This window comes from Medicago sativa, chromosome 6, assembly GCF_051527215.1.
Source record: "Medicago sativa cultivar Bolivia chromosome 6, Bolivia_mono, whole genome shotgun sequence".
Classification (NCBI taxonomy): Eukaryota; Viridiplantae; Streptophyta; class Magnoliopsida; order Fabales; family Fabaceae; genus Medicago; species Medicago sativa.
This window is the reverse complement of record NC_140754.1, coordinates 34,436,514-34,459,131: the sequence shown is the minus strand read 5'-3', so window position 1 is coordinate 34,459,131 and position 22,618 is coordinate 34,436,514. Positions and strand designations below refer to the sequence as shown.

At 32.8% G+C, this 22,618-nt stretch overlaps 5 protein-coding genes across 6 annotated transcripts; all 5 read left to right on the top strand.

Moving 5' to 3' along the window:
- Positions 1 to 1,019: 1,019 nt before the first annotated feature.
- On the top strand, positions 1,020 to 4,301 carry LOC146914733 (uncharacterized). Of its 2 annotated transcripts, none has more exons than XM_085717486.1 (4): positions 1,020 to 1,496; positions 2,396 to 2,605; positions 3,779 to 3,804; positions 3,901 to 4,301. In XM_085717486.1, the coding sequence occupies exons 1-4, from the start codon at positions 1,152 to 1,154 to the stop codon at positions 4,130 to 4,132; spliced, it is 813 nt and encodes a 270-aa protein (XP_085573612.1). In that variant the 5' UTR covers positions 1,020 to 1,151; the 3' UTR covers positions 4,133 to 4,301. The 2 variants fall into 2 exon arrangements, with proteins under 2 accessions (XP_085573612.1, XP_085573613.1); XM_085717487.1 differs by having other exon boundaries at positions 1,134 to 1,496; positions 2,404 to 2,605.
- Positions 4,302 to 6,808: 2,507 nt separating this feature from the next.
- On the top strand, positions 6,809 to 7,265 carry LOC146914732 (uncharacterized). Its single transcript, XM_085716163.1, has one exon. The coding sequence runs from the start codon at positions 6,888 to 6,890 to the stop codon at positions 7,227 to 7,229; it is 342 nt and encodes a 113-aa protein (XP_085572289.1). The 5' UTR covers positions 6,809 to 6,887; the 3' UTR covers positions 7,230 to 7,265.
- Positions 7,266 to 11,480: 4,215 nt separating this feature from the next.
- Positions 11,481 to 11,977, top strand: LOC146914731 (uncharacterized). Its single transcript, XM_085716162.1, has one exon. The coding sequence runs from the start codon at positions 11,578 to 11,580 to the stop codon at positions 11,881 to 11,883; it is 306 nt and encodes a 101-aa protein (XP_085572288.1). The 5' UTR covers positions 11,481 to 11,577; the 3' UTR covers positions 11,884 to 11,977.
- A 1,934-nt stretch (positions 11,978 to 13,911) lies between these two features.
- LOC146914730 (NAD(P)-binding Rossmann-fold superfamily protein) lies at positions 13,912 to 19,982 on the top strand. The gene is made up of 10 exons (XM_085717485.1): positions 13,912 to 14,014; positions 14,125 to 14,186; positions 16,465 to 16,584; positions 16,675 to 16,774; positions 17,212 to 17,292; positions 17,688 to 17,737; positions 18,068 to 18,218; positions 18,297 to 18,353; positions 19,048 to 19,169; positions 19,513 to 19,982. The coding sequence occupies exons 1-10, from the start codon at positions 13,931 to 13,933 to the stop codon at positions 19,721 to 19,723; spliced, it is 1,038 nt and encodes a 345-aa protein (XP_085573611.1). The 5' UTR covers positions 13,912 to 13,930; the 3' UTR covers positions 19,724 to 19,982.
- A 1,287-nt stretch (positions 19,983 to 21,269) lies between these two features.
- On the top strand, positions 21,270 to 22,084 carry LOC146914729 (uncharacterized). The gene is made up of 2 exons (XM_085721125.1): positions 21,270 to 21,338; positions 21,437 to 22,084. The coding sequence occupies exons 1-2, from the start codon at positions 21,270 to 21,272 to the stop codon at positions 22,082 to 22,084; spliced, it is 717 nt and encodes a 238-aa protein (XP_085577251.1).
- The last annotated feature ends 534 nt before the right edge of the window (positions 22,085 to 22,618 follow it).

The following is a 22,618-nucleotide window of genomic DNA, read 5'->3' as shown; positions in this document are numbered from 1 at the left end:
ATAAAGATGGTAATAATTCCCATTCTTAATTTTAACATTCTGGGAAGAATACTATTTCGGCTGAGGTTTGAGTAACAAAAAATTAAGAACTTAAACAAACAAATTGCTGGAACCAATTTCGGGAAGAATCAACCGAAACGTTTTGCATGTGTTTTTTGGGAATCAATGATTTCGAGATCTATTCCTGCAACCCAGACTACGGTTACGTGAACTATTCTCTCTTGACCCACTCACCACTATTCTCTCGTGACCCACTCATCCAGAAAACGTTGTCAAACCCATAATCCTCAAATAGTGAACGATTAAGAGAATAAACACATGAAAAGATTAAGAGGGTAAATTTGGTAGTTTGTATCAAATATTAGGGTGAAGGTATAAATGTAGGGGTGTGAGGTATAACTTCCCCAAATTTATTATATAAATGTTTTTTATTAGGTTGGGTTATGATAGGTTTTTGGGCCGCTTCGCTTTAAACTAAACAGCAAAAAAGAGCAAGTTGACGAGTTGGCATGCGATATCATTTCGCCTCGCCCTGGTTTTTCAACGCGGAAGTGGATTAGGCCAACTAAAGGAGACAAGTTTGAAACATCGGCTGATCAGTCTATCAAAAATAGCGGGATAAACAAACTGATTCGGCATATCATACCTATTTTGTCACCCTAATTTTTACACTCTCATATCGTTCTTAATTAAGGAATGAAAGTTAAACAATTTCTTATATATAATTTTTATTTTAATGGTTATGGAACAAGGTCATCTCTTTTTCCATTGTCAAAAAAAGAAGAGAAAAAAAAAGTCATCTCTTTTTCCGTAGTTAAATGAAAAGTAGAAGCATCTTGTTTTGAGGAGGAGAATTTTATTTATTCGTTTATTTAATTTTGTAAATTTTTGTGGAGGAAGATAATAGTACTCCAAATGAGAAAAGGATATAGATTCTACACACCAACAATCATAAACACAAGAAAAAGACTTGAGATATTTTACATGTTCCGATTTTTCATTCCATTCGAAAAATATCCAAGGTAAAACAAAACAAAGAAAAAGACACATAAACTTACTCATTCATTGATTACTTTTAAGTTTAGGAACAAAAATCTTAATATCACTCCAACATTCCCTTCACTTGTTGTATCTTTAATTAACTCATCCAAATGTTGCACTCTCACTTACACCACAATCACCAATTTCTCTTCACAAACCTCCCTATTTCAATCACCACACACCATTTTTCTTCATTATCTCCACTTCTCCATTATAATAATTTCCACAAATCCACAATTAATCCTCATACTGTTTCAGCCATTAATCCTTCTCAAGAAGTATTTTTACCGTTGCTAAATAAACTAACCACTGCAAAAGTGGAGTTAAGCCCCATTTTTGATGCTATAGATGACTCTTCTTCAAACCAAGTAACTATCAGTGTTGTCCTCTCCGTAGCTATTGCTGTATTGTTCTTTCCCACTATCCAGCGCAGGATCAAAAGAGCAAAACAATTGGTATATACTCTGCTTTTTTCTTGAAGCAATTCATGTCTAGTTACTAAGAATTTCTGGAAACACTCGCTTTAACAATTTTTAAATTTTTTCTCTTTTTATTGGAAAATTTTATTGAGGTTCTTTTGTTAGGCGTTAGCAACCCTTCTACAAAGAAATTGGTTCATATAAATGTTAGATTTAATTGTAGTTCTGGTCCACATATTTTCACCATTTTATGGAATTGATCATCCTATATTTTAAAATTTGTAAATTTTAATCCAGCCATCAAATAGGATGATATGCATGTTTTGAATAAATTTTTAAGGGGGTTTCCTTACGATTTCACCAATGTTGATATTTACCTATCATCATATCATATATTGCGTCATTTAAAAAATATTAAATCATCAATTTTTTAGTTCAAAAATAAGATAATTTATAATAGGATGACTAAATCTTCAAAATGATGAAAATATGAGGACTAAAATTGCAATTAAACCTAAATATTACTAGCAATATTCACTTTATACTCTCTTTTCAACACATGCTCTCTTATTTGGTAAATTTATGTGGATCCCAGCATTTTTAAACTTTCATGCCCTTGATCATGTATTGATGTATTCGTTCACCTTTACCAAAAAAAAAAATTGGTAGATATTTTACTGAAAGTGGTGCAAATAATATTAATTAGATGATACAATTGAAAAGTAATTAATTTTGTACATCCTCAGGTCACTATTATAAACAAAACTTTGTATTTTAGATTCGTTTATTTAATGATGTATATGATTTTTATTATAGACCACATACATATTCTTTGAATAAGTTATCCTCTTTAGATGATATACAAAGGTACACAGCCTTGCATTTTCAATTGAGTCCACATAATATTCTTTGATGAAATGGATTGGTGATTTTAGAAATATAGGTCTTCTGGAGTGAAGAAGTCATCATTGAATAGCACAAAAGGACTTATGGGATCAACTAAAAAGAAATCTAAGAATCCACCTTCACCAGATAAAGCATTGTTAGGAGCAGTTATGGCTGGTGTTATTGCTGTTATTCTCTATAAGTTCACAACAACTATAGAAGCATCTCTATATCGCCAAACAATTTCAGATAATTTCTCGGTTTGTATATCATATCTTTTCTTGTGTCCTTTTTTATGAATGAATAGTTAAAAATGATCATAATATCTACCATTGTTTATGTTCATATGAGGACCATAAGTCCATAACCCTTTGTTGACACTTTTAATGTCATTTCATTGGAAAATGTGTTTATTTTATCTCTAGGGAGAAAAATTAGGTGCATTTTCTTTGATATGTCTCCATAGGTTTTAACTTAACTCCCTATGATTCCCTTTAATCCATAATGACATGGGGTGATCATTGATGTGGGCCTGCCTCAATCAACATTCCATCAAGATGCGAGTTGGGAATACCAGCAAACACTCTGACGCTTAAGTTAGTATGAGAATGTATTGAATGGTCAGAAGTTGTGTACCTTTGTGTTGTGGTCCTAGGACCTATTTATACAACTAAGGATAGAGTTGTTGGAGTAGTCGCCGAGGGCCGGTTACAAACCGTGGGTATCAATGACGAAATCAGTGATCATTGTAGTGCATTTATATTCGGAAGCAAAAGTTTGACACGGTTGGGTTTGTGATAAGTCTGTTGTGTTCGGGCTTAGCATATAGGGAGTTTTGGGTCTTAGGCCAATCTAGAACACATAATTTTCTAAAACTTAATTGCACTTTTGACCGTCTATCTTTCCAAAACTTGCGGTTACAGCCCCCTAACTAATTTAAATACAAAACAGCCCCCTAAGTATTGAATCTTTGGCAGTTTTGGCCCCCCAAGGCCAAAAAAAAATTAAAAAAATGACACGTGGCACCTCATTTAGGGTGTCACGTCAGCGTTGGGGGCCAAAACTGCCAAAGATTCAATACTTAGGGGGCTGTTTTGTATTTAAATTAGTTAGGGGCTGTAACCGCAAGTTTTGGAAAGATAGGGGGCCAAAAGTGCAATTAAGCCAACTTTGTTCTATACAAATGAAGTGTATTTTAAGTTAAGAATCATACCAAAAGCACTTAAGAAAATGCACATAAGGTTTGTCCGTTGTTATTACTTTTAAAATATAACTTTGTAAAACTTTTATAAAGTGTTGTAACATATAATTATTAAATTCTTTCATCTTGTAGTAAAAAAATAAAAAATAATAATATTCTTTCATCTTAATGGTAGAATTGATTAAGAAGCATAATTTTGAATTTAACACATGAATGTCTTATGCTTTCTCAGGTTCGCCAGATAACAATCACTATAAGGTACCTTCCCTAAACTTATCTCAAATAAGTCCTTAATGTTTTCATTTTTTATGATAAAAGTACATGTAATAATAATTGATATTTATCCCACTACAGAACGGTAATAAATGGTTTATGCTACCTAGCTACATTTGTGTATGGAATAAACTCTTTTGGTTTGTTGCTTTATTCTGGCCAACTTGCACTCAACACCTATGAGAAAGGGTCATCAAGTGGAAAGAAAACTCAAAGCAAAATCATGGAGAATTCATACTTGTCAAATTCATCTAATGAGAATCACACAAATAGCAACAAAAATGAAGATCAAAGTTCAAATAATTCACATTAATGAAAGTCCAATAGTTGCTACTGCTACATGTTGGTTTTTTAATAGGTGCTTAAAGTGTCCTTATACATGAGCATAATGTTTGTAAGTAAATAAATTTAACATTTACACTATAGTACATTTTGTCCATATAATTTAATATTAACACAATATAATATGGTTATTTTATTGACTTATTGGAATTGATAACATTTTTCAATTTAAGTGATATAGTGCTGGATAAGTTATGTATGGATTTCTAATCCATACCTTGTGTTATGTTCCTCATTTAGTGTTTTGTTTTGCCAATTGCTTTAAGAATTGTTTGAATTTTTTAAACTCACATTTTTTCTTCTTGATTACTTTGTCTTAGTAATCTGAAATGTTTATGGGTGCTGACTAAGAATTTGTGGAGGGAAACTATAGAGAGTAATATTGTCAAAATCGGAACTTTACTTTAGGTCGAAAAGGAATAGCAAAATTCGGACTCGTAAAATCGCAATCAAAATCAGAACTTTTGTAGAATCGATATAGAAAATTGTAAAATCGCAATCAAAATCGATGGATTTTACCCAAAAAAATTAATACTAAATATATGTTATAAACGGTATATAGTCATAAATGACTTAGTTTATAAGAAATCGTAAAATCGCAATCAAAATCGATGGATTTTGTCTAGTTTGAGATTCTGTTATGGATTTGAGTCGTTGAAGGTGAAAAAAGTCGCAAAATCCTGAATTTTATGATTTAAGTCAGGATTTTGACAACAATATTAAACAGCATAATGAAGGAAGATTGCTACTATTTTAATTGAATGAGTTACAATGATGGTGAACTCTATTTATAAGCTAACACAAGTCTAAAGCTCGTTATCATAAACTATTGTACTCTACCCATCAACCTAAGATGGCTAGAGTTATCTACGATTATAAGTGGATACCAATTAAAACCATTCATTTGTTTTTCATTATTAGAGTCATATCTATAATATAAATAGTGAAAAATAAATTAATGTTTTTTTATTTGTGCAAACTCAACATATATGAATAATTTTACTCATCTTTCATTAAAATAAAAGGTAATGTCATTGTCAATTTAATTAAAACAACGTCATAAGTCACTACAGAACAGATAACTTTGGTGCTAAGTCAAAGATGTGTCTATCTAATAAATAAAATGAACAATGAAATGTTCCAATGATAAAAAAAAAATGGACAGCTAACTAATTCAATTGTGTTACCCACAGGCAATGAATGAAGCTGCAATTTGTGGACCGTAAGTAAAATCTAACCAGTATGAAATAGACCAATTTTTTTTTTGGTTACAATATGAAATAGACTAATCTGAAGAGAGAGATTTTTTCTTTTTCCAGAAATAATAGAAAAATAAGAGTTTGACAAAATTTCTGAACTGTTTTTTTTATTCAGAATTTCTGAACTTTTGTGACTCCGGTCTATGCCTATGATTACTCAATCATATATGACATATGTCCAGATTCTAGAAGTATGTTCTGATATAAATTACTCTGACTGTATTAACGTTTGTTTTATTGAAAAACAAATTCAATCAAATAAAGAATTCATTCAGAACAACACAAATTTAACGTTGTTAAAAACGAAAAAAAAAATCAGCAAACAACAAATTAGTTTTGCCAAAAAAAAAAAAACAAATTAGTTTTTTGAACAAACAAAAATGGATTATATTAACACCTAAGTTATTGTTTGAATCTTTTAAATTAAATTTATTTAAATAGATAAATATATTTTATTTAGATAGCCAAATGAAAAACATACTTACTCATACAAATTAAAAACTAATTTTTGGGGTAGTCAATGTCTCAATGATACCCTATCCATAACATACGTACAGATGCACCCTTGCTTACAAATAATAACCACATATTCTCTCATGTTTGATGAGCAAAAATCTAATTGATCAAATATCATAATTTGAACTTGTAAAACTATGCAAATTGTTAATAAATTTAATATTACAACCGACTATATTATTTCTTATCATGTAGTCATATATTTAGAGACAAATATATTCATCTCTTTCCTATATTCTCTCCGTCTAACGATAAATGTAACATTTGCATTTTTTTTCTATCTTAAAAAAAATGGAATATTTTTTTGGACAGATTTTACTTACCTCCGAATCAAACACCCTATCTTCTTTTCTCTGAGACCCAGATGGTTAACACCAAAAAAATAACTGTCATTTTAAAATTTTTTTTTTTTGAACAAATCAAAATGAGATTTCAATATAACCATAGTGATTCAACCTGCACAAGGTGTGCAAAGGTCAAACCACCAGAAAGTATTTACAGAGTCATACTGCCATTACCCTGTCATTTTAAAATATTAGCACATCATTTATTTATTTTTCCATTCATATATCTATGTTTATTGAATTTCTGAATATAATAACGCTACACAACACAAGAACCTTCTGTGGCCACCACACATGCATGAAGAGTAACGTTTAGCATCTTCAATTGACCACATCCTACTTTTCATAGATTTGGTGAGAATCATTCCCTTAATTTCACATATTCACATATAACAAAGTAACGGTCAGCTTATATCACCTAAGGACTTTACCCTTTCTCAATCGGTCAACTCAACCCCACAGCACACCACATCAATAATATAAATATATAGTTCACTTCACAACACATTCAAATAAACACAATATACGTCAAAACCCTTACAAAAGAAAAAGTAGCAAACAAAAAAACTCAAAAAAACCCCTTTTCTGAAAAGTGAAATACTTGAATATGGCAAGTGGTGGTTGCAGCAATACTAAAAAGCCAGTGAAGATTGTGATTGTCACTACAGAATATGTTGAAACTGATGCTATGAGTTTTAAGTCTGTGGTGCAGAAGCTAACTGGTAAGCATTCTTCTGACCGTAGTGTTGATGATGAAGCTAGAGATGGTAGAAAAGCTAAGAGGGAAAAGCATGACTTAAGTGGGTTTGATCATGTGCCTGCTAGTGAAAATGTTGATGATGGAAGAAGCACTTTTTTTATAAGTGATTCTTTGTTTAATGAGTATGATATGTTCCTTAGAGAATATATGATGCCAAATGACCACTTTTTGTTTGGGTCACAAATTTAATTAATATATAGCATCTTGATAATTTTATTAAAAAAATGTTATGTTTCCATTCTTGTTTGTATATATTTTTTAACATTGCTTCTTCAAAAAAAAACTTCTATATATTTTTTAACATTAAGATGTTGTTTTGTTTATTGTTGTGTTTTTGGTGATTTTTGGTTAACTGGGAAGTGTGTGAAACCAACCAAAATGAATGCTTAATTAGTGGAATCAAAGGATCTTGAATGAGTTAATTGAACTTGAGTGACTCTATATGCATTTGAGCCTATGTTTAACGAGAGAGAAATAATATTTGTACAAATAAATTTAAACAACTTTTGTGAAATCACTTTCGCCTCTTTTTATTAAAAAAAACAATAAAGAAAAGAAGATGGAGAGAGAATAAAAATACATGTGAGTATAAGGGCGGAACTATCTACTCCCTCCGTTCCAAAATATATATAAGCAAAAATTGGCAACAAAAGTTAATGTATTTGATTCAAAATTTATATCAAATTCCAAAATATAAGTAAAAATTGGTCAACAAAAGTTAATGTATTTGATTCAAAATTTATACCAAATACATCAAGTTATGTTGACTCATTTTTGCTTATATAAAAAAGATTAGTTATCAACACAATTGATGTAAATTCCATGCCAATAACATATATAGTACAATATGCCCCTTAAGCAAATGGTTAAGGATTCAAGCACTTTAAACAAATAGTCAGAATTTCGATCTTTAACTATTGCATAGAAAGAAAACCCCATTGGGAGAGATGAACACACCTGGCGTAAATTGTGATTGTAAGCAAGATTAGACTGTTACTTATGCAGGAAATTAGTCAACTAACTATCACTTTGTTAACTAACCATGAACTAGAGTTATATTTCTAACTAGAATTAGTTAGAGTTATGTAGATAGTAGAAGCTAAAAATAAGGGTAACAACACAATGTGTGATTTAGATTTCTAATTTATTATACAAGTGGTCTGAAAGCACGGCGTAATTTTCGACGGCTCATATGGCTTTTGTACTCTTGGATCTAGTGGATTGAAAGAAATAATAGGTTGTTTAAAAATCTGGAATGCACTAGTTAGTAATTACCAGCTACTTAAAAAAGTAAAATATTATTCTTTGTGGTGGCTGAAAATTAAGCAGGTTGCTTTTGTTTTTGATACTCAGTTATGGTGGTCGAATCCCTAATGTGTTTGGTTATCGGCTAGCTCTGTTTTGTTGTTCCTCATTGGACTGATTGTACTTTTAGTAGTCTGTTTGACACGCCTTGTGCTGAAGGGATTGCTTTCGTTTTATTAATATAATTCATTTTGGTTTGTTAAAAAAAATTGTAATTTAATCAATACAATTATTTAGGTCTAATAATCGAGTTTAAAAGTTTTAGTTTTGGCATGCATTCAACAAAATTCTCCAAGAGAGAGATTAGTCATTTACTAAAGAAGATGAATTATTCATTCATATGATATATTTATAAAAAAATATGATAAAAGAAATAAATTAGTTGACAATTTATATGAATTTATAATTCCTTAAAAAAAAGAATTTATAATTCATAACTATTATTTAAAAAAATAAAATTGTTTGTTCCATATAATTTTGAAGGTCAAAGTGATAGTTCTCAATTTCACGTTACCATAAATAGCAACATTACAAGATTTTTTTTCCTTAAAAAAAACAATACAAGGATTTTACGTGGCCAGTATTCATGTTAGCATATTTGACATTACAAGATTTTTTTTCCTTAAAAAAAACAATACAAGGATTTTACGTGGCCAGTATTCATGTTAGCATATTTGACTGACCACAGCCTACTTTTCATTCCTTTAATTTCACATATAACAAAGCAATGGTCAGCTTATGTCATCCAAGCACTCTTACCTTTCTCAATTGTCAACTCGACCCCACTTCACACCATATCAAATTTCAAATCCATAGAAGAAAAAAATAAAATCCAAAAAGATGAATGATATTTTGATATTTATTTGATGACAACTTTGTTGATAACCTTATTTTTCTCACTTCTTATTGGTCAAAATCAATGGAGAGAGAAAATAACAACATCATGTGATTATGAGAGAGAAAGTTGTCCAAAAATTGTCAAAAGTGGTTGTCAAAATATCATTTCTCATCCAAAAAAGTCCTTTTTGGGATTCAAAAAATCATATTTTCTAGTTTTAACTACCTCAAAAGTCTTTTCAAAAAAAAAAATCTACCTCAAAAGTGAAATATTTGAATATGGAGAGTGGTGGTTGTAGCAATTATATGCCACATTCATAAGGCCAATAGAATTATATGCTTTGTCACATTGTCTAAAAATACCGCTTTATAAATCTCATTCTACACATGCAATTAATCAAACTATCATTTTACCTTTGTTTACCTGCTATTCATTTAACTTATGTTTTCTTAGTTTAGTAGTTCGCAAAAAAAAAAACTTCAAATGTCTTAAGGACACTTGTTAGCATAATCTTTTGAAAAATAGTATAAAAAACCTCACAATCTAGACGCATTTTTTAAGTACTTCTAGCGAAAACTTTTATGACGACATCATCACAATGCTTACAATTTACTAATCTCTACTCCACCTCTTTACTTTCTAACACGCCATGTATTTCATCAATGGAAAGATCCAACAATCCAAATTACAATTTGCGAAGAGCTTGTGATAATTTTCTTCTAGAAATAGCATAACTCGTTCTAGAATAATGTCTATTTGATCATAAAAATAGAATAATGTCTCTTTCCCATTTGCATATTGATTGGGTAACCTTAATTTGAATGGTATACTTCAATAGGTATTTTGAAATTTGAATATTTTTCATAGTTGTATATAAAGGAATAGGTTGAAGTTGAGATTGGGTTCAAAGTACATTCAAAAGTCAATACCCCTTTACTTAAGTGATATATTTTGTTCATTTCTCAATTTTTTCAATTTTCATTACTTCTAAAACTTATAAAATAAAATAAAACCACGTCGTACTACACAACAAATAACTTATGTGCTAAGTCATGTCTATATAACAACGAAATGTTCCCATAATACAAAAAGGGACAGCTACTAATAACTAATCAAGTCAATTGTGACCCACAGGCAATAAATGAAGCTGAAATTTGAAGAAAGAGAGACCTGTTTTTATAAGCTAAAATGCTCGTGGTGTGTATCAAATGCTCATGATGCAGGAGATGCATAGCCCCGATGCAGTAGCTTACGCAGTTTGGCATACAAAGGTTCCTCTGAAGGTTTCAATTTGTGTGTGACATCTTCTTCACAACAAATGGCTTACAAAGGATAATTTGGTGTGTCGCTTTATCATCTCGTTTGACTCTCAATTGTGTGTGTCCGGATGTGGTTCTAATGAATCAGCAGATCATCTCTTAATTCATTGTCCTACTTTCGGTGTGCTATGACAACATTTCAAAACTTGGATTGGTGTGCATTCAGTGGATCCCCAACATATATTGGATCATTTTATTAGTTTGCTTATCCTTCGGGAGGCTTTAAACCCCGTCGATCGTTTTTGCAACTTATTTGGTTTTATAGTGTTTGGGTGAAATGGAATGAAAGGAAATCACAGGATGTTCTCTAATAATGCTAAATCAATTATGCAGCTTATGGAAAAAGTCAAAATTACTTCTTTACAGTGGTTGAAAGATAATAATGTTTGTTTTCTTTTTGGTTACTATATGTGGTGGCAGCAACCTCCTGTCTGTTTGGGCATTGATTGACTGTCTCTTTTGTAATTATTCAAGATACTTTGCTGTATTTTGTTCTGCTCTTCTTTGCACACCTTGTGCTAGAGAGTAGACCTTTTCACTTGTGGTAATATATCTCATTTTTGTTTGTTAAAAAAAAAAAAATTAAATACCGAACAAAACATTATAAAACAAGAAAAAATGGTATAGGACAAGACAAAACTGTACTTGAGAGACATGAATGTATTTTTTAAATTGGAAAATATAAATGATATTTTTATATTTTTTTTATACTCTAAAAATAAATTGTTTCGTGCCTTAGTGAAAGACAAAAATTCAATTTAACATTACCATAAGTAACAATACACAATATTTTTCTGTGGCTAATATTGATGAAGGTTAGCATCTTTGATTGACCACATCCTACTTTTCATTTGGACTCATTCCCTTATTTTTCTCATTTTCACATATAACAAAGTAACGGTCAGCTTATGTCACCTAAGGACTCAAATATAAATAATAATTCACATAACATGCATAATAATAAACACAATACGTCAATACCCAAAGAAGAAGAAAAAAACTTCCAAAAAAACCCTTTTTGGGATTCAAAAAACAAATAATCTTTTCTAGCTTATTTAGAGTGAAATATTTGAATATGGCAAGTGGTGGTTGCAGCAATTCTAAAACGCCAGTGAAGATTGTGATTATAACTACAGAATATGTGGAAACTGATGCTATGAGTTTTAAGTCTGTGGTGCAGAAGCTAACTGGTAAGCATTCTTTTGAAGACCATATTGTTGATGAAGCTACAGAAGCTCTAAAAGTTAAGAGACAAAGATATAATGTTGATGATGGAAGAAGCACTTATTTTATAAGTGATTCTTTGTTTAATGAATATGATATGTTGTTTAGAGAGAAGATGCCGACAAATGACCACTTTTTGTATGAGTCACAAATTTAATTAAGACTCTATATGTGATTATATATTGAAAAAATGTATGTTTCCACTTTCCATTATTGGTTTGTATTTTTAAATACAAAGATTTTGTTTGTTTATCTTTGTTATTTGAAGGGTGTGTTTGGCTGCGTGGTGGAAGAACTAATTTTCATAGAGTTGATTTTGGTTAAAATTGATTATAATTAAAAGTGATTTGTGTTTGAATATATTTATGTAAAAATAATTGTAATTGTAAATTTGTGTGAAAATCAATTTTAAAATCAGAAGCTACAAATTTTAGCTTTTAGTAAAATCAGTTTAGGAAACAAAATCAATTCTATTCAACAATAACCAAACATATCAAAATTAATTTTGCACATCTGATCCCTTTAAAAATGAAACCAATATCAATTTTTAAAAATTAAAACATTTAAAATATATAATATTTTATAATTAAAAATAGGCTAAATTACACTGAGGGTCCCGTAAGTTTGAGGTTTGTAACATATTTGTCCTTTAAATTATTTTGGTCACACATATGTCTTTTAAGTTTGGGGTTTGTAACAGATTGGTCCTTTAAGTTCTTTTGGTCACACATAAATTCTTTAAGTTTGTAAACGTTTTCAATTTAGTCCTTCTATTGTCCAAAACAATGATGTGACAAAAGGACTAAATTGAAAACATTTACAAACTTAAAGGACTTATGTGTGACCAAAATAACTTAAGTCTTAAAGGACCAATTTGTTACAAAACCCAAACTTAAAGGACTTATGTGTGATCAAAATAACTTAAAGGACCAATATGTTACAAACCTCAAACTTAAAGGACTTATGGTGTAATTCAACCTTAAAAATAAAAGACACTGCTGCAAAGATTTCAAACTAACCAATTAGGACAGAGATGATTTTGGAACAACTACAACACTGTATTGTATTGACATCAAATGAGGGAATCCTCACATGCGCTACAAATGTTCAATTGAGAAGTTTCCAATGGGTGCTAGAAATCTAAGAGAAATACTTACGACCATGATAAAAATAAATTTAACCTAATTCAAACTCTTTCCCTTTTTTTTGTTGAATAAAGCTAGTTTAAGTTCTAAGGATGGATACAATATATACCAATCAATCACCCATCATTCTAACAAACTTTTCCTAAAATACATATCGAGAGAAGTCAACTTCTTTACCTCAAATAATTAATCTTTACAATTGTGTATTGACTTATCAGATCAAAAAAAAAAAATAAGAATTCTTTAATATTTTAAAGTTTGTATAAAATTGATTAAACTCACAACATCAATCTTAATAGCATAAAACAGCAAAATATAAATTAATTTAAAATTAATTTTTTTTGAGAGATAAAATTAATTTTTTTGACAAAAATAAATGATATTCATTCATTCAAATTGATAGATTACATCGATACAATACAAATTCACCAAAAATAAAAAAGATGAAATTGTGAACAAACTCACAACATCAATGTTAATAACATAAAACAGCAAAATACAAAAGCCTACACATATTACTATATTCAAGTCTCCTGAATACACATGTCTTCGGATTTCCAACGTTGACGATATCAAATTCATTGATTAGATCTGCATTGGATCGAAGTTAATATGACAATCTGAACCGAACAAATACCTAAATGAAACAAGAAAAGCAAACAGCGCCACACAAAGACGACGAACAAAATAATGTCGCACTAAAATGACGAAATGATGAAAGAAAAACAAAATAGATATGAAAATTACTTATTTCAATAAAAGGGAAAGAGAAAAACAAATTTGATAAATGATTTTAGGTCAAAAGTTGACGCTAAATCACTCATCTTTGATGAATAAGGAAGAAGTAACTAGGATTTTTTTGGTGACGGCTCACGAGAGAGAATTTAAATTTATTTTGTAGAAAATTAAGCAAGGCAGAAAAGAAAAAGAAAAAAAAGAGGAGTGGTGGTAATAGATGCTACGTTGCCTATACAATTTCCACACCTGCAACGCACGTGAGTTTACAATTGCGGTTCAATACAAACACACACACGTCAACCATAAAAAACGGAACATAAAATGAAAAGAAGTGGAACATTGCAGTTACAACTTCAGTTTCACTTCTCCTTTAACATTGTATCTCTCACAATGTTTCTTATCAAGGTTCTTGTCTCTCTCTCTCTCTCTCTCTCTCTCTCTCTCTCTCTTCCTTAATTTCACATTTCATTAACCATGTTTGTTTAATGTTAAATTGTTTGTTTGTGTTTGAACAGACATGGAGACAAACTGCTTTTGGTGTTTATGGTTATATGAATTTCACCAAACCTGCTTTTCTGTATGTAATTTCTTTTTTCTTTTTCCATTTTTAATCAACTATTTTACTATCTCCTCTCCGGTCTTATTTATAAGAGATATTTGGGTCGACCAAAATGGATGTACCTGGTTCAAAATTTTAAACCACATACATCAACTTTTGTTGACCTGACATGTCTCTTTTATTGACCGAAATGTCTCTTATAATTAAGACCGGAGAGAGTGTTTATTAGTTCCTAAAAGATATATAATAATAGTCATATTAACAAATTATTATTATTGTTATTGTTGTTAGGTTCAAAATCATTGAATTTCTTAAGTCAGGTGTAATATGAATTTAGCATATTAATTTAGAGCACAAATATCAATTTAGGATTAAATGTGTTATTAATCTGTATAAAATTTGTTTTACCAACTGGAGTTGGGTTCAGTTGAAGGGGCTACACCTCCACAACCTGATGAATCAATGTTCGAATTTCGACCAGGAGAGGTGACCACATTTAATGTCAGGCCTAGAATAGGATTAGTGAACCTATGGCTATGGGAACAAAAACAAATTTATATCTAGCTTTTTGTTGGGTTTAAGTGTGACCGGTTAGTCCCACATCCACTATGAATGAGTTTAGTGTTGGATATATAAGGGTGGTGACCCATATACTTAATGTCTAAAAGTTTTCGGTTGAGATGTTGCGTCTCCCTCTCTTGTGGTTATGGAGCATTGACCTGTGTTGCTCTCGGGGTTCCCTCGGTCTCCACAACATTCCCACTTTCAGACATGTAGTGATTAAATAGTGGGTAATTCAGATGATTGTAAGTACTAAAAACATAATTAAATATTCAATTTAAGTAAGGGACTTTATCATAGTTGTACAAATATGAAATTTTGTTATCTTTTTCTATTATATTGTTCTGCTGCTATATTATATTGTTCATGGTCTTAGAATTATGATTATGATAATAATTATTGTTATTGGAGATATGTTGACTAATGATATGTGATAGGACAAAAATAGTTGCTATAAGTTGGATATAACTCTCATTGACTAACTTTTGGGGTTATTTTTTGCTTAAATCCAAGTTATAAGACGGTATCGTTAATTTGTTGTTAGACAACCTGTTAATTGGCCACCCATAGATGTTCGGTCCTCCAAACTTTATGTTCCAGATGTTCAATAGTAGGTATGAAGATGTTTATTGGAGATTTCACATTGACTAGTGTTCAAAACAAACATAGATTATGCAATAAATATATAGAGGATCTTACAATGTTGGTAGATTGAGGAAAGAAAGGTTCTGTGTGTGGTTGTGAATCCATGACATCGATGATGTCCAATGGTGGGGGTGTACTTCCATGCACTCCAACGCTCAAGTCAGTATAATGATTGAGGTGGATGAGAGGTTTAAAAAGAGACCTACCTTGATTGATGATGATATGAGACTTATATAAGTTTGAAGGATGTGGTATTGGGATTCGGCAAGCACAAAAGTCCACTTCGGAACAACCAGTAATATGGTGAAGTAGTTAGGTGGTGAATCAGATTTCCAACCCCAAAATATGTGGGTCGGACTTCCAAACCTCATGCTCCAGATATTCAGTCCTATGTGTGTGAGGTGGTGAATCGGATTCGAAGAATGCATGGACAACCCTCCCACAATCTAGCTTTTGGGGTCGAGTTAAGCTGAAATCCAAATTCTAAGAATTATATGAACTGAGTTATAGTGGTTCCTCAAATTCTTGATGCTTATCTTAGAACACAACATTGGTCTGACTTATGCAAAACCAATCCAAAATTCATTCCCTTTTCTTTGAGTGTCTAAAATATATATAAGCTGTGTAAATTCTGTGTCAATTATAATGAGATCACACACATTGTATTTATAATGGTTTTACAATAAGTGCATTGAATGCTTAATTAGTAAGCACTAGCCTAGGAAGTTCTATACTCTAGAAGTAATAACAATCAATCTGGGAAGTTGTAGAATTAAAGAAATATTTAAAGATTGTTAATTTTAACAGAGTGAAAGCAAGTTTATTTTGTTTGTTTATTTTGATTGGTTTTTCCGGTATCAACATTTACTGTGTTGAAACAATCATTTTGAACTAATATTGTCTTTGTTTCATTTATTTTTGAATGTTGAGGAGCTTACGAGATTGAATTGGTGTGTGTGACTGACCCTAGTTTCATGGCGATAACTGCTACTTATTATGTCTATAATCTATACAGTATATTGAAAAGAAGAATGTAGAAAAGTGGTAGTTTTCTGTTAATTCCTTATGTATAAAATTTTATCTTTCACAGCGAGCATTCTAAGAATTTCAAACCAGAGGAAACAGAAACACAAATACCAGGGAAGAATTGCATTGTAACAGGAGCAAACTCTGGAATTGGTTATGCGGCAGCTGAGGGTCTTGCACAGCGGTTTTGACCTTTCTTCCGATGTTTGTTTCTGGAATTTTTATTTCAGTATTTGTAATTATATGCTAATCTGTGGTTAGTGATTTTCGCCAGTGGTGCAAATGTCTATCTTGTATGTCGTAATAAGGAGAGAGGAGAGGTTGCTCTTTCCCAAATTCAGACTAAAACTGGCAATCAAAATGTGTATTTGGAGGTATTGCCGCCAATTCTTTTAGGGCCTGTTTGAATTTACTTACTTTAGCTTATCTGATGACATAATCACTTGTGAAACTGTTTTCAGAACATATGGAAATAACTTACTATAACATATTCATAAATTGTTTTCAGCCGATTTCCATAAGCTCTCTAGGATAATGTATGAAAACAAATAGCTTACATCAAAACAGTTTGACTTCATTTTATCTTTTGTTATAAAAAAGAGGTTACAAAAGCACATATAATAATATACATTTATGTTACAAGCAATTAATTAAGCTATTCGTCCAAACAAGACCGTAACTACCAAAAGCATATTAGACTTTTTAAATTTCATGTATTGAACATAAACTTTTTGTCACTTTTCACAATTTTGTTGATTTGGTAATAGTAAATGCACTGTGATTGTTCATGACTAGCTGATTTTTCTTGCAGATTTGTGATCTGTCATCTGTCAAGGATATCAAGTCACTGGCTTCCAGGTTTTCTGAAAAGAATGTTCCAGTGCACGTGTTGGTAAATTATTAATCATATTGCGAGATGATATAATACATGAAACACTAACACAGACGCGGACACGCGCAATACTGCCACTTACACGTCGACACCAAAAATGAAATAACCGAATACAACCACACGTGTTGGTCTTGGACACTAACACGTGTAGTACACCGAACGTGCTTTTAATCTGAAGTGTCGGAGCTACAATACTTCACTGCAAGATTGAAATTGCTGATAAATTTTAAATAAGAAACTCACGGGACTTTTGTATCTTGCTTTTGGATACTGTTTTATTCAACAAAATAAAAACTATTATATATTTTTTGCAAGACAAATTTAACTGCTGATATGATGATTTTAGTCAATTTATTCTCTTGAAAATCTAATATGGAACAATTTATTGCATCAAGGTTAACAATGCTGGCTTGCTTGAGCAAAATCGAGTTACTACATCAGAAGGGTGAGTCTTTTTTGTTTATTGTAGAAATTAGTTTTTCCTCTATTCTACCTGTAGTGGTCATTGATCTGCTGCTGTCTTATAATCAGTGTTCTCAATTGCATATCACAACAAATAGTTTGTTCAATTTCTGCTATGCTATACTGCCTCTATAGTTTCTATTTGAAAACGCTTTATACCAAATCGTGTTTCGCGAAACAATAGCACTTGTTCAAATCCCGCTATGCTTTAGCCTAAATCGTGCTTTCCGAAACGATAACACTTGTTCAAATCCTGCTATGCTTTAGCCACTATCAGACAAAACTGCTCTTAAGTTTACCTATTCTTGTTCAGGTTTGAGTTGAACTTTGCTGTCAATGTATTAGGCACTTACGCCATGACTGAATTGATGGTACCGTTACTGGAGAAAGCTTCCCCTGATGCACGTGTCATTACTGTTTCTTCTGGTGGAATGTATAGTACTCCCTTGACCAAAGATCTACAGGTAACTGTGTTATGAACATTTCAACTAACTCAATCATTTATAGGATTTCAGTATAATTTATTCTGTTTTCTGTACCAGTATTCCGAGAGCAGCTTTAATGGGACCTTACAGTATGCTCGAAACAAGCGTGTTCAGGTCAGTTATGTTGATCAAATTAGTACTGATATTTTAAATTCAAGGCGTGTCCAGTATCCGAGTATCCAACACTGACACAGATGGTTACAGTCAAATATTCTGTTTTCTCAAATTATGTTGACGTGTCAAGTATCAAGTCTGATGTCAATGTCCGTGCCAGTGTTTCATAGCTATTGATGACTGTTAGAATACAGCTTTTTTTCTTCTCTTGTATTGTTGAACAATTAACAAAAAAATCGCATTGTAGTGGTGACAAATATGTTTTTTGTTAGCGATACCATAATGACTAATGTTGTCAATGACAATGTTGTCAACATACACAAACAAGTATATATAACCTGTGACTGAATAGTGATACAATATCGAGCAATCTGACTCACTTTGAGTCGTGTGAAATTGCTGAACAACATTGTTAAGCTGTTAAACCAAGCCAAGCCTTAGGAGACTAATTGAGGTTGTATAGAGATTTGCAAAGACGAAAAAATAGCCTCGAAGATTCCCCCGAGTTACAAATGTAGGAAGGGGTTTAAATTGTGCAGGCTTATCAAATCGTTGCATTCATATATTTGACAATCCTTATTTCTTGAATAGAGGTTAGGACTTAGGCAACAATTTGAAGAGATAACTGCAGTGATTTCTTTTTTATTTTATTTTGTTTATTTATGCAAATTTTGTGATATATTGGAAATGCCAGGTTGCACTAACAGAAAATTGGGGTGAAACATACAAGAACAAAGGGATAGGATTTTACTCGATGCATCCAGGTTGGGCTGACACTCCTGGTGTTGCAAAAAGTTTGCCAGGCTTCTCAAAATCGTAAGTAATGCTTGTCCTTAACATCATCCGTAGAAAAACTATTGATTATTAAAACCATTCATGGGAAGAAAGCGTCTAACGATCAAGTTGTGTCGACTCTTGCATTGCACTCATTATGTGCCCTAAAGTATCCCACGACATAGACCCTTTGAGTCCATTATGAGTCTATAATCCTTGATTTCGTAGCGGGGCATGTGACTTTTATTTCGTGGGGATGGTCTACCTCCCAAATACACGACTCCAAGAATTGAAGTCAGATTCTTTTCGTGGGGATGGTCTACCTCCCACTTACCAGGGGTGGTCCTAAATCCTAATGATTATGTACTGACCTAATTAATTACAGGCTTGCAGGGAAGCTTAGAACAAGCGAAGAAGGCGCGGACACGGTTATCTGGTTGGCACTACAACCAAAGGAGAAGTTGGTATCTGGTGCATTTTATTTTGATAGAGCTGAAGCTCCCAAACACCTTTCATTTAATGCTACAAGTGGTTCTCATACTGTGATCAACTCTGTCATTGATAGTCTTCGATCCTTGGCATCTCTTTCGGCTTAAATAGGGAGTATACTTCTGCGCTAAACAGTTAGGTTTTTTGTAGTTCGGTTTGAATCAGTTTTGAGATGGAAAATCATCCAATCAAAAGATTAAAATAGAACAGATTTCGTGTGTTTTTTGGTTTTTTTAATCCGGTTTGCAGTTCGTGTTTAGATCTGTTTAGATGTAAACCTTAAATGTTGTAAGTAATCATAGAACCTGTTTCAGGTAATATAGCATTGCCAAAATTAGCGACAGTTATATCAATTGTTTTCGGTAATCATCAATAGCCATGAAGTGTACATTTTCCTAAAGCTGTATATGAATAAGTTTCTATGGGAGAGTTTTGTTTCATAATATGTCACTCCCTTTAAGAAACAGCATCCACAACGGCTTTCACTCTATTGATGCTTACTCGGTGGTTACTCTTTTCCCTTTGGCGCTTCACTCAATCATTACAAAAAGCGCCAATTGATATGACTCATTCTAAATTTCTTCCCATTCGCTCAACTCTAAAACATTATTATCATAATGTTTTAGAAAACACACTGCCATTATTGCTATTGACACCCTTCAGATGTTGATCTCCTCTTGAACTGCAGTGCCGCTTGTTGAGCTGCCGCACGAATATCATCTACTTTGGAGCTTGCTGGCATTGGAAGTTTCTCAATCATATCAGGAAAATTGAGCCTCGCGGAGCGTCCTTTGAGGTGAAAAGCTGCCATATCATATGCTGCTGCTGCCATTTGTGGTTCTTCATAGACCTCTAACCATATTTTGCTTTTCTTCCCTTGATCCTTTTTTGAGGTGAAAAGCTGCCATATCATATGCTGCTGCTGCCATTTGTGGTTCTTCATAGACCTCTAACCATATTTTGCTTTTCTTCCCTTGATCCTTTATTTCTGATGCAAATTTCCCCCATTTGAATTCCGCTCTTTACCCAAACAGTTTTGCTCAGTCCCAAAGTAAATTACTTAAATACCCTTACGCATGTTAACTCTAGCCGCGCAAGTTAACATGCGCCAGTTATAACGGTCACGCAACTTAAGTTGCGCAGCGTGACTTAAGTTGCGCAGCGTTACTTAAGTTGGTTATCAGCAACACAGCAACATAGAACCCTCATTTCCCAACATTTCCAAAGACGAAAATTGCACCCCAAAATTTGAATTTCATCAATCTTGCGCCATTCAAAGCAAATTTCGTCCACAACATCAAGTAAGTGATGATTATCCTAATTCTTTGCATTATTTTGGTTGAAATTTTCGAATTTGTGTAGAAATTGGACATTTTTATGTTTTTTCAAATTTTGCTTGCATGTTAGTTTTGATGATTGTTAGTGACGAATTAACTTACGAACTATTGTTTAGATGTTGTTTAGGGTACAATGTGGTAGTTTAGGGTTTTGAAAATGCTAGATTAAATAGTTGTTTGAAAAATGCACACTACGTGTTCGGTGAAATGTCTCAATGATAATTTTTTTGTTTTATTGGATTGTTAATGATGTAATTAGTTAGAGTTATGTTTGTTAATGTTGATTATAGTTAATTTGAATGCAATGTGGTAGTTTATGCATTCAAATGACACTGTCGACATTATAGTTTATGGCTCAGTTGGTGGTTACATGAGCTTGCTTGTGGTAATATATTTTTCTTCCCTTTTTAAGTTAAACGTAAATGTATAGTTTCTTGTATGAACCTCGTGTGCTGATATAAATTTGTCTCTTTATGTTTGCAGGGATGGGTTAGAGCTCACTTCAGACATGTGGTTCCAAGGTCCAAATATGTAGATTACGACCGGGAGAACCCCTATTTGGGTAGATGGAAACCTAAAAGGGGGTTTGTTGATGCTGACCACTTCAGAGGCTTGTTGGACTCGATGGAGCATTGTCATGTCACCTGGAGGCCGTACGAGCACCGACGAGACGTGACGCCTTTTCAGGACGTGTGCTGGTACTTCGGATGGATCACGGCCGGCAGTCAGAGGATGGTGCGTCCCTTCCCGGAGCGGGTGCTGAGGCAGTACGGACATGTTCAGAAGGTTCCCCGACCTCCTACTGCAGTTATGCCTCTTGCCCCAGCAGATGTGGCTGCTGCCTTCTTGGAGTTTGCTCTGCATCTCGTTCCCCACCACCAGAGGGGTGCCTTGGTCCAAGACGATGAGCCTTGGAACCATTCAGATAGGTACGTTAGGTGGTTCTACCGTGTGTCCCATCCTCTCATCGTCAACCCTGCCCCAGAGCCTGGTATTGTCATGCCGAGACCTGTCTACCAGGATATTCTTGTTGACCAGGCGTGGGCCAGACATCCTCCCGATCCATTGCAGGTCATCGGCAGCATGAGAGAGAGTGGAGCATGCAATGGGGATTCCAGAGGTGGTTTCTAATTCACTCTTCTTTGGCATTTGGGAGGGCCTCCGTACCGACTGTAGCGTGTTTGAGCAGCAGCCGGTTCCGAGGAGGAGGAGGTCTAGGAGTCCACATGAGGACCAGTAGTGTCATATTTTAAGACTACATTTTATGACTTTTTGGATATATTTGTAGTATTTTCTCGACTTTTTGGTTTTTACATTTAGGTCTGGCATTTTGTATGATATTTACATTTGCACGGTTGCGCCTCTTTATGACATTTGCGTTAATTATCGTTAAAATTGCATTTCTAAATTATTATTGAATGAATGCATGTTCTCTAAATTAAGAGTTTTGGTTGAATCAATGAATGCATGTACTGTAAACAGGGAATGAAGGAACAAGACAGTAGCTAGTGCCACTGCCATTCTGTTCTGGTGCCACTGCCAGTCTGTTCTGCTGCGAGCAGTGCACCAGCAGCAGCGTGATTTAAGTCACGCTAGTTTTAGTACTAGCGTGAGTTAAGTTGCGCTAGTGTTAAAACTAGCATGAGTTAAGTCACACAACAGATC

Excerpts from the sequence above, each read along its gene's own strand:
- LOC146914732 (XM_085716163.1), top strand. The coding sequence starts at position 6,888 with ATGGCAAGTGGTGGTTGCAGCAATACTAAAAAGCCAGTGAAGATTGTG.
- LOC146914733 (XM_085717486.1), top strand. The coding sequence starts at position 1,152 with ATGTTGCACTCTCACTTACACCACAATCACCAATTTCTCTTCACAAAC. Across the intron at positions 2,606-3,778 it reads CAATTTCAGATAATTTCTCG|GTTCGCCAGATAACAATCAC; the intron begins GTTTGTATATCA and ends ATGCTTTCTCAG. Across the intron at positions 3,805-3,900 it reads CAGATAACAATCACTATAAG|AACGGTAATAAATGGTTTAT; the intron begins GTACCTTCCCTA and ends ATCCCACTACAG.
- LOC146914730 (XM_085717485.1), top strand. The coding sequence starts at position 13,931 with ATGAAAAGAAGTGGAACATTGCAGTTACAACTTCAGTTTCACTTCTCC. Across the intron at positions 17,738-18,067 it reads CGAGTTACTACATCAGAAGG|GTTTGAGTTGAACTTTGCTG; the intron begins GTGAGTCTTTTT and ends ATTCTTGTTCAG. Across the intron at positions 18,354-19,047 it reads CTCGAAACAAGCGTGTTCAG|GTTGCACTAACAGAAAATTG; the intron begins GTCAGTTATGTT and ends TGGAAATGCCAG.
- LOC146914729 (XM_085721125.1), top strand. The coding sequence starts at position 21,270 with ATGCATTCAAATGACACTGTCGACATTATAGTTTATGGCTCAGTTGGT. Across the intron at positions 21,339-21,436 it reads GTTACATGAGCTTGCTTGTG|GGATGGGTTAGAGCTCACTT; the intron begins GTAATATATTTT and ends TTATGTTTGCAG.
- LOC146914731 (XM_085716162.1), top strand. The coding sequence starts at position 11,578 with ATGGCAAGTGGTGGTTGCAGCAATTCTAAAACGCCAGTGAAGATTGTG.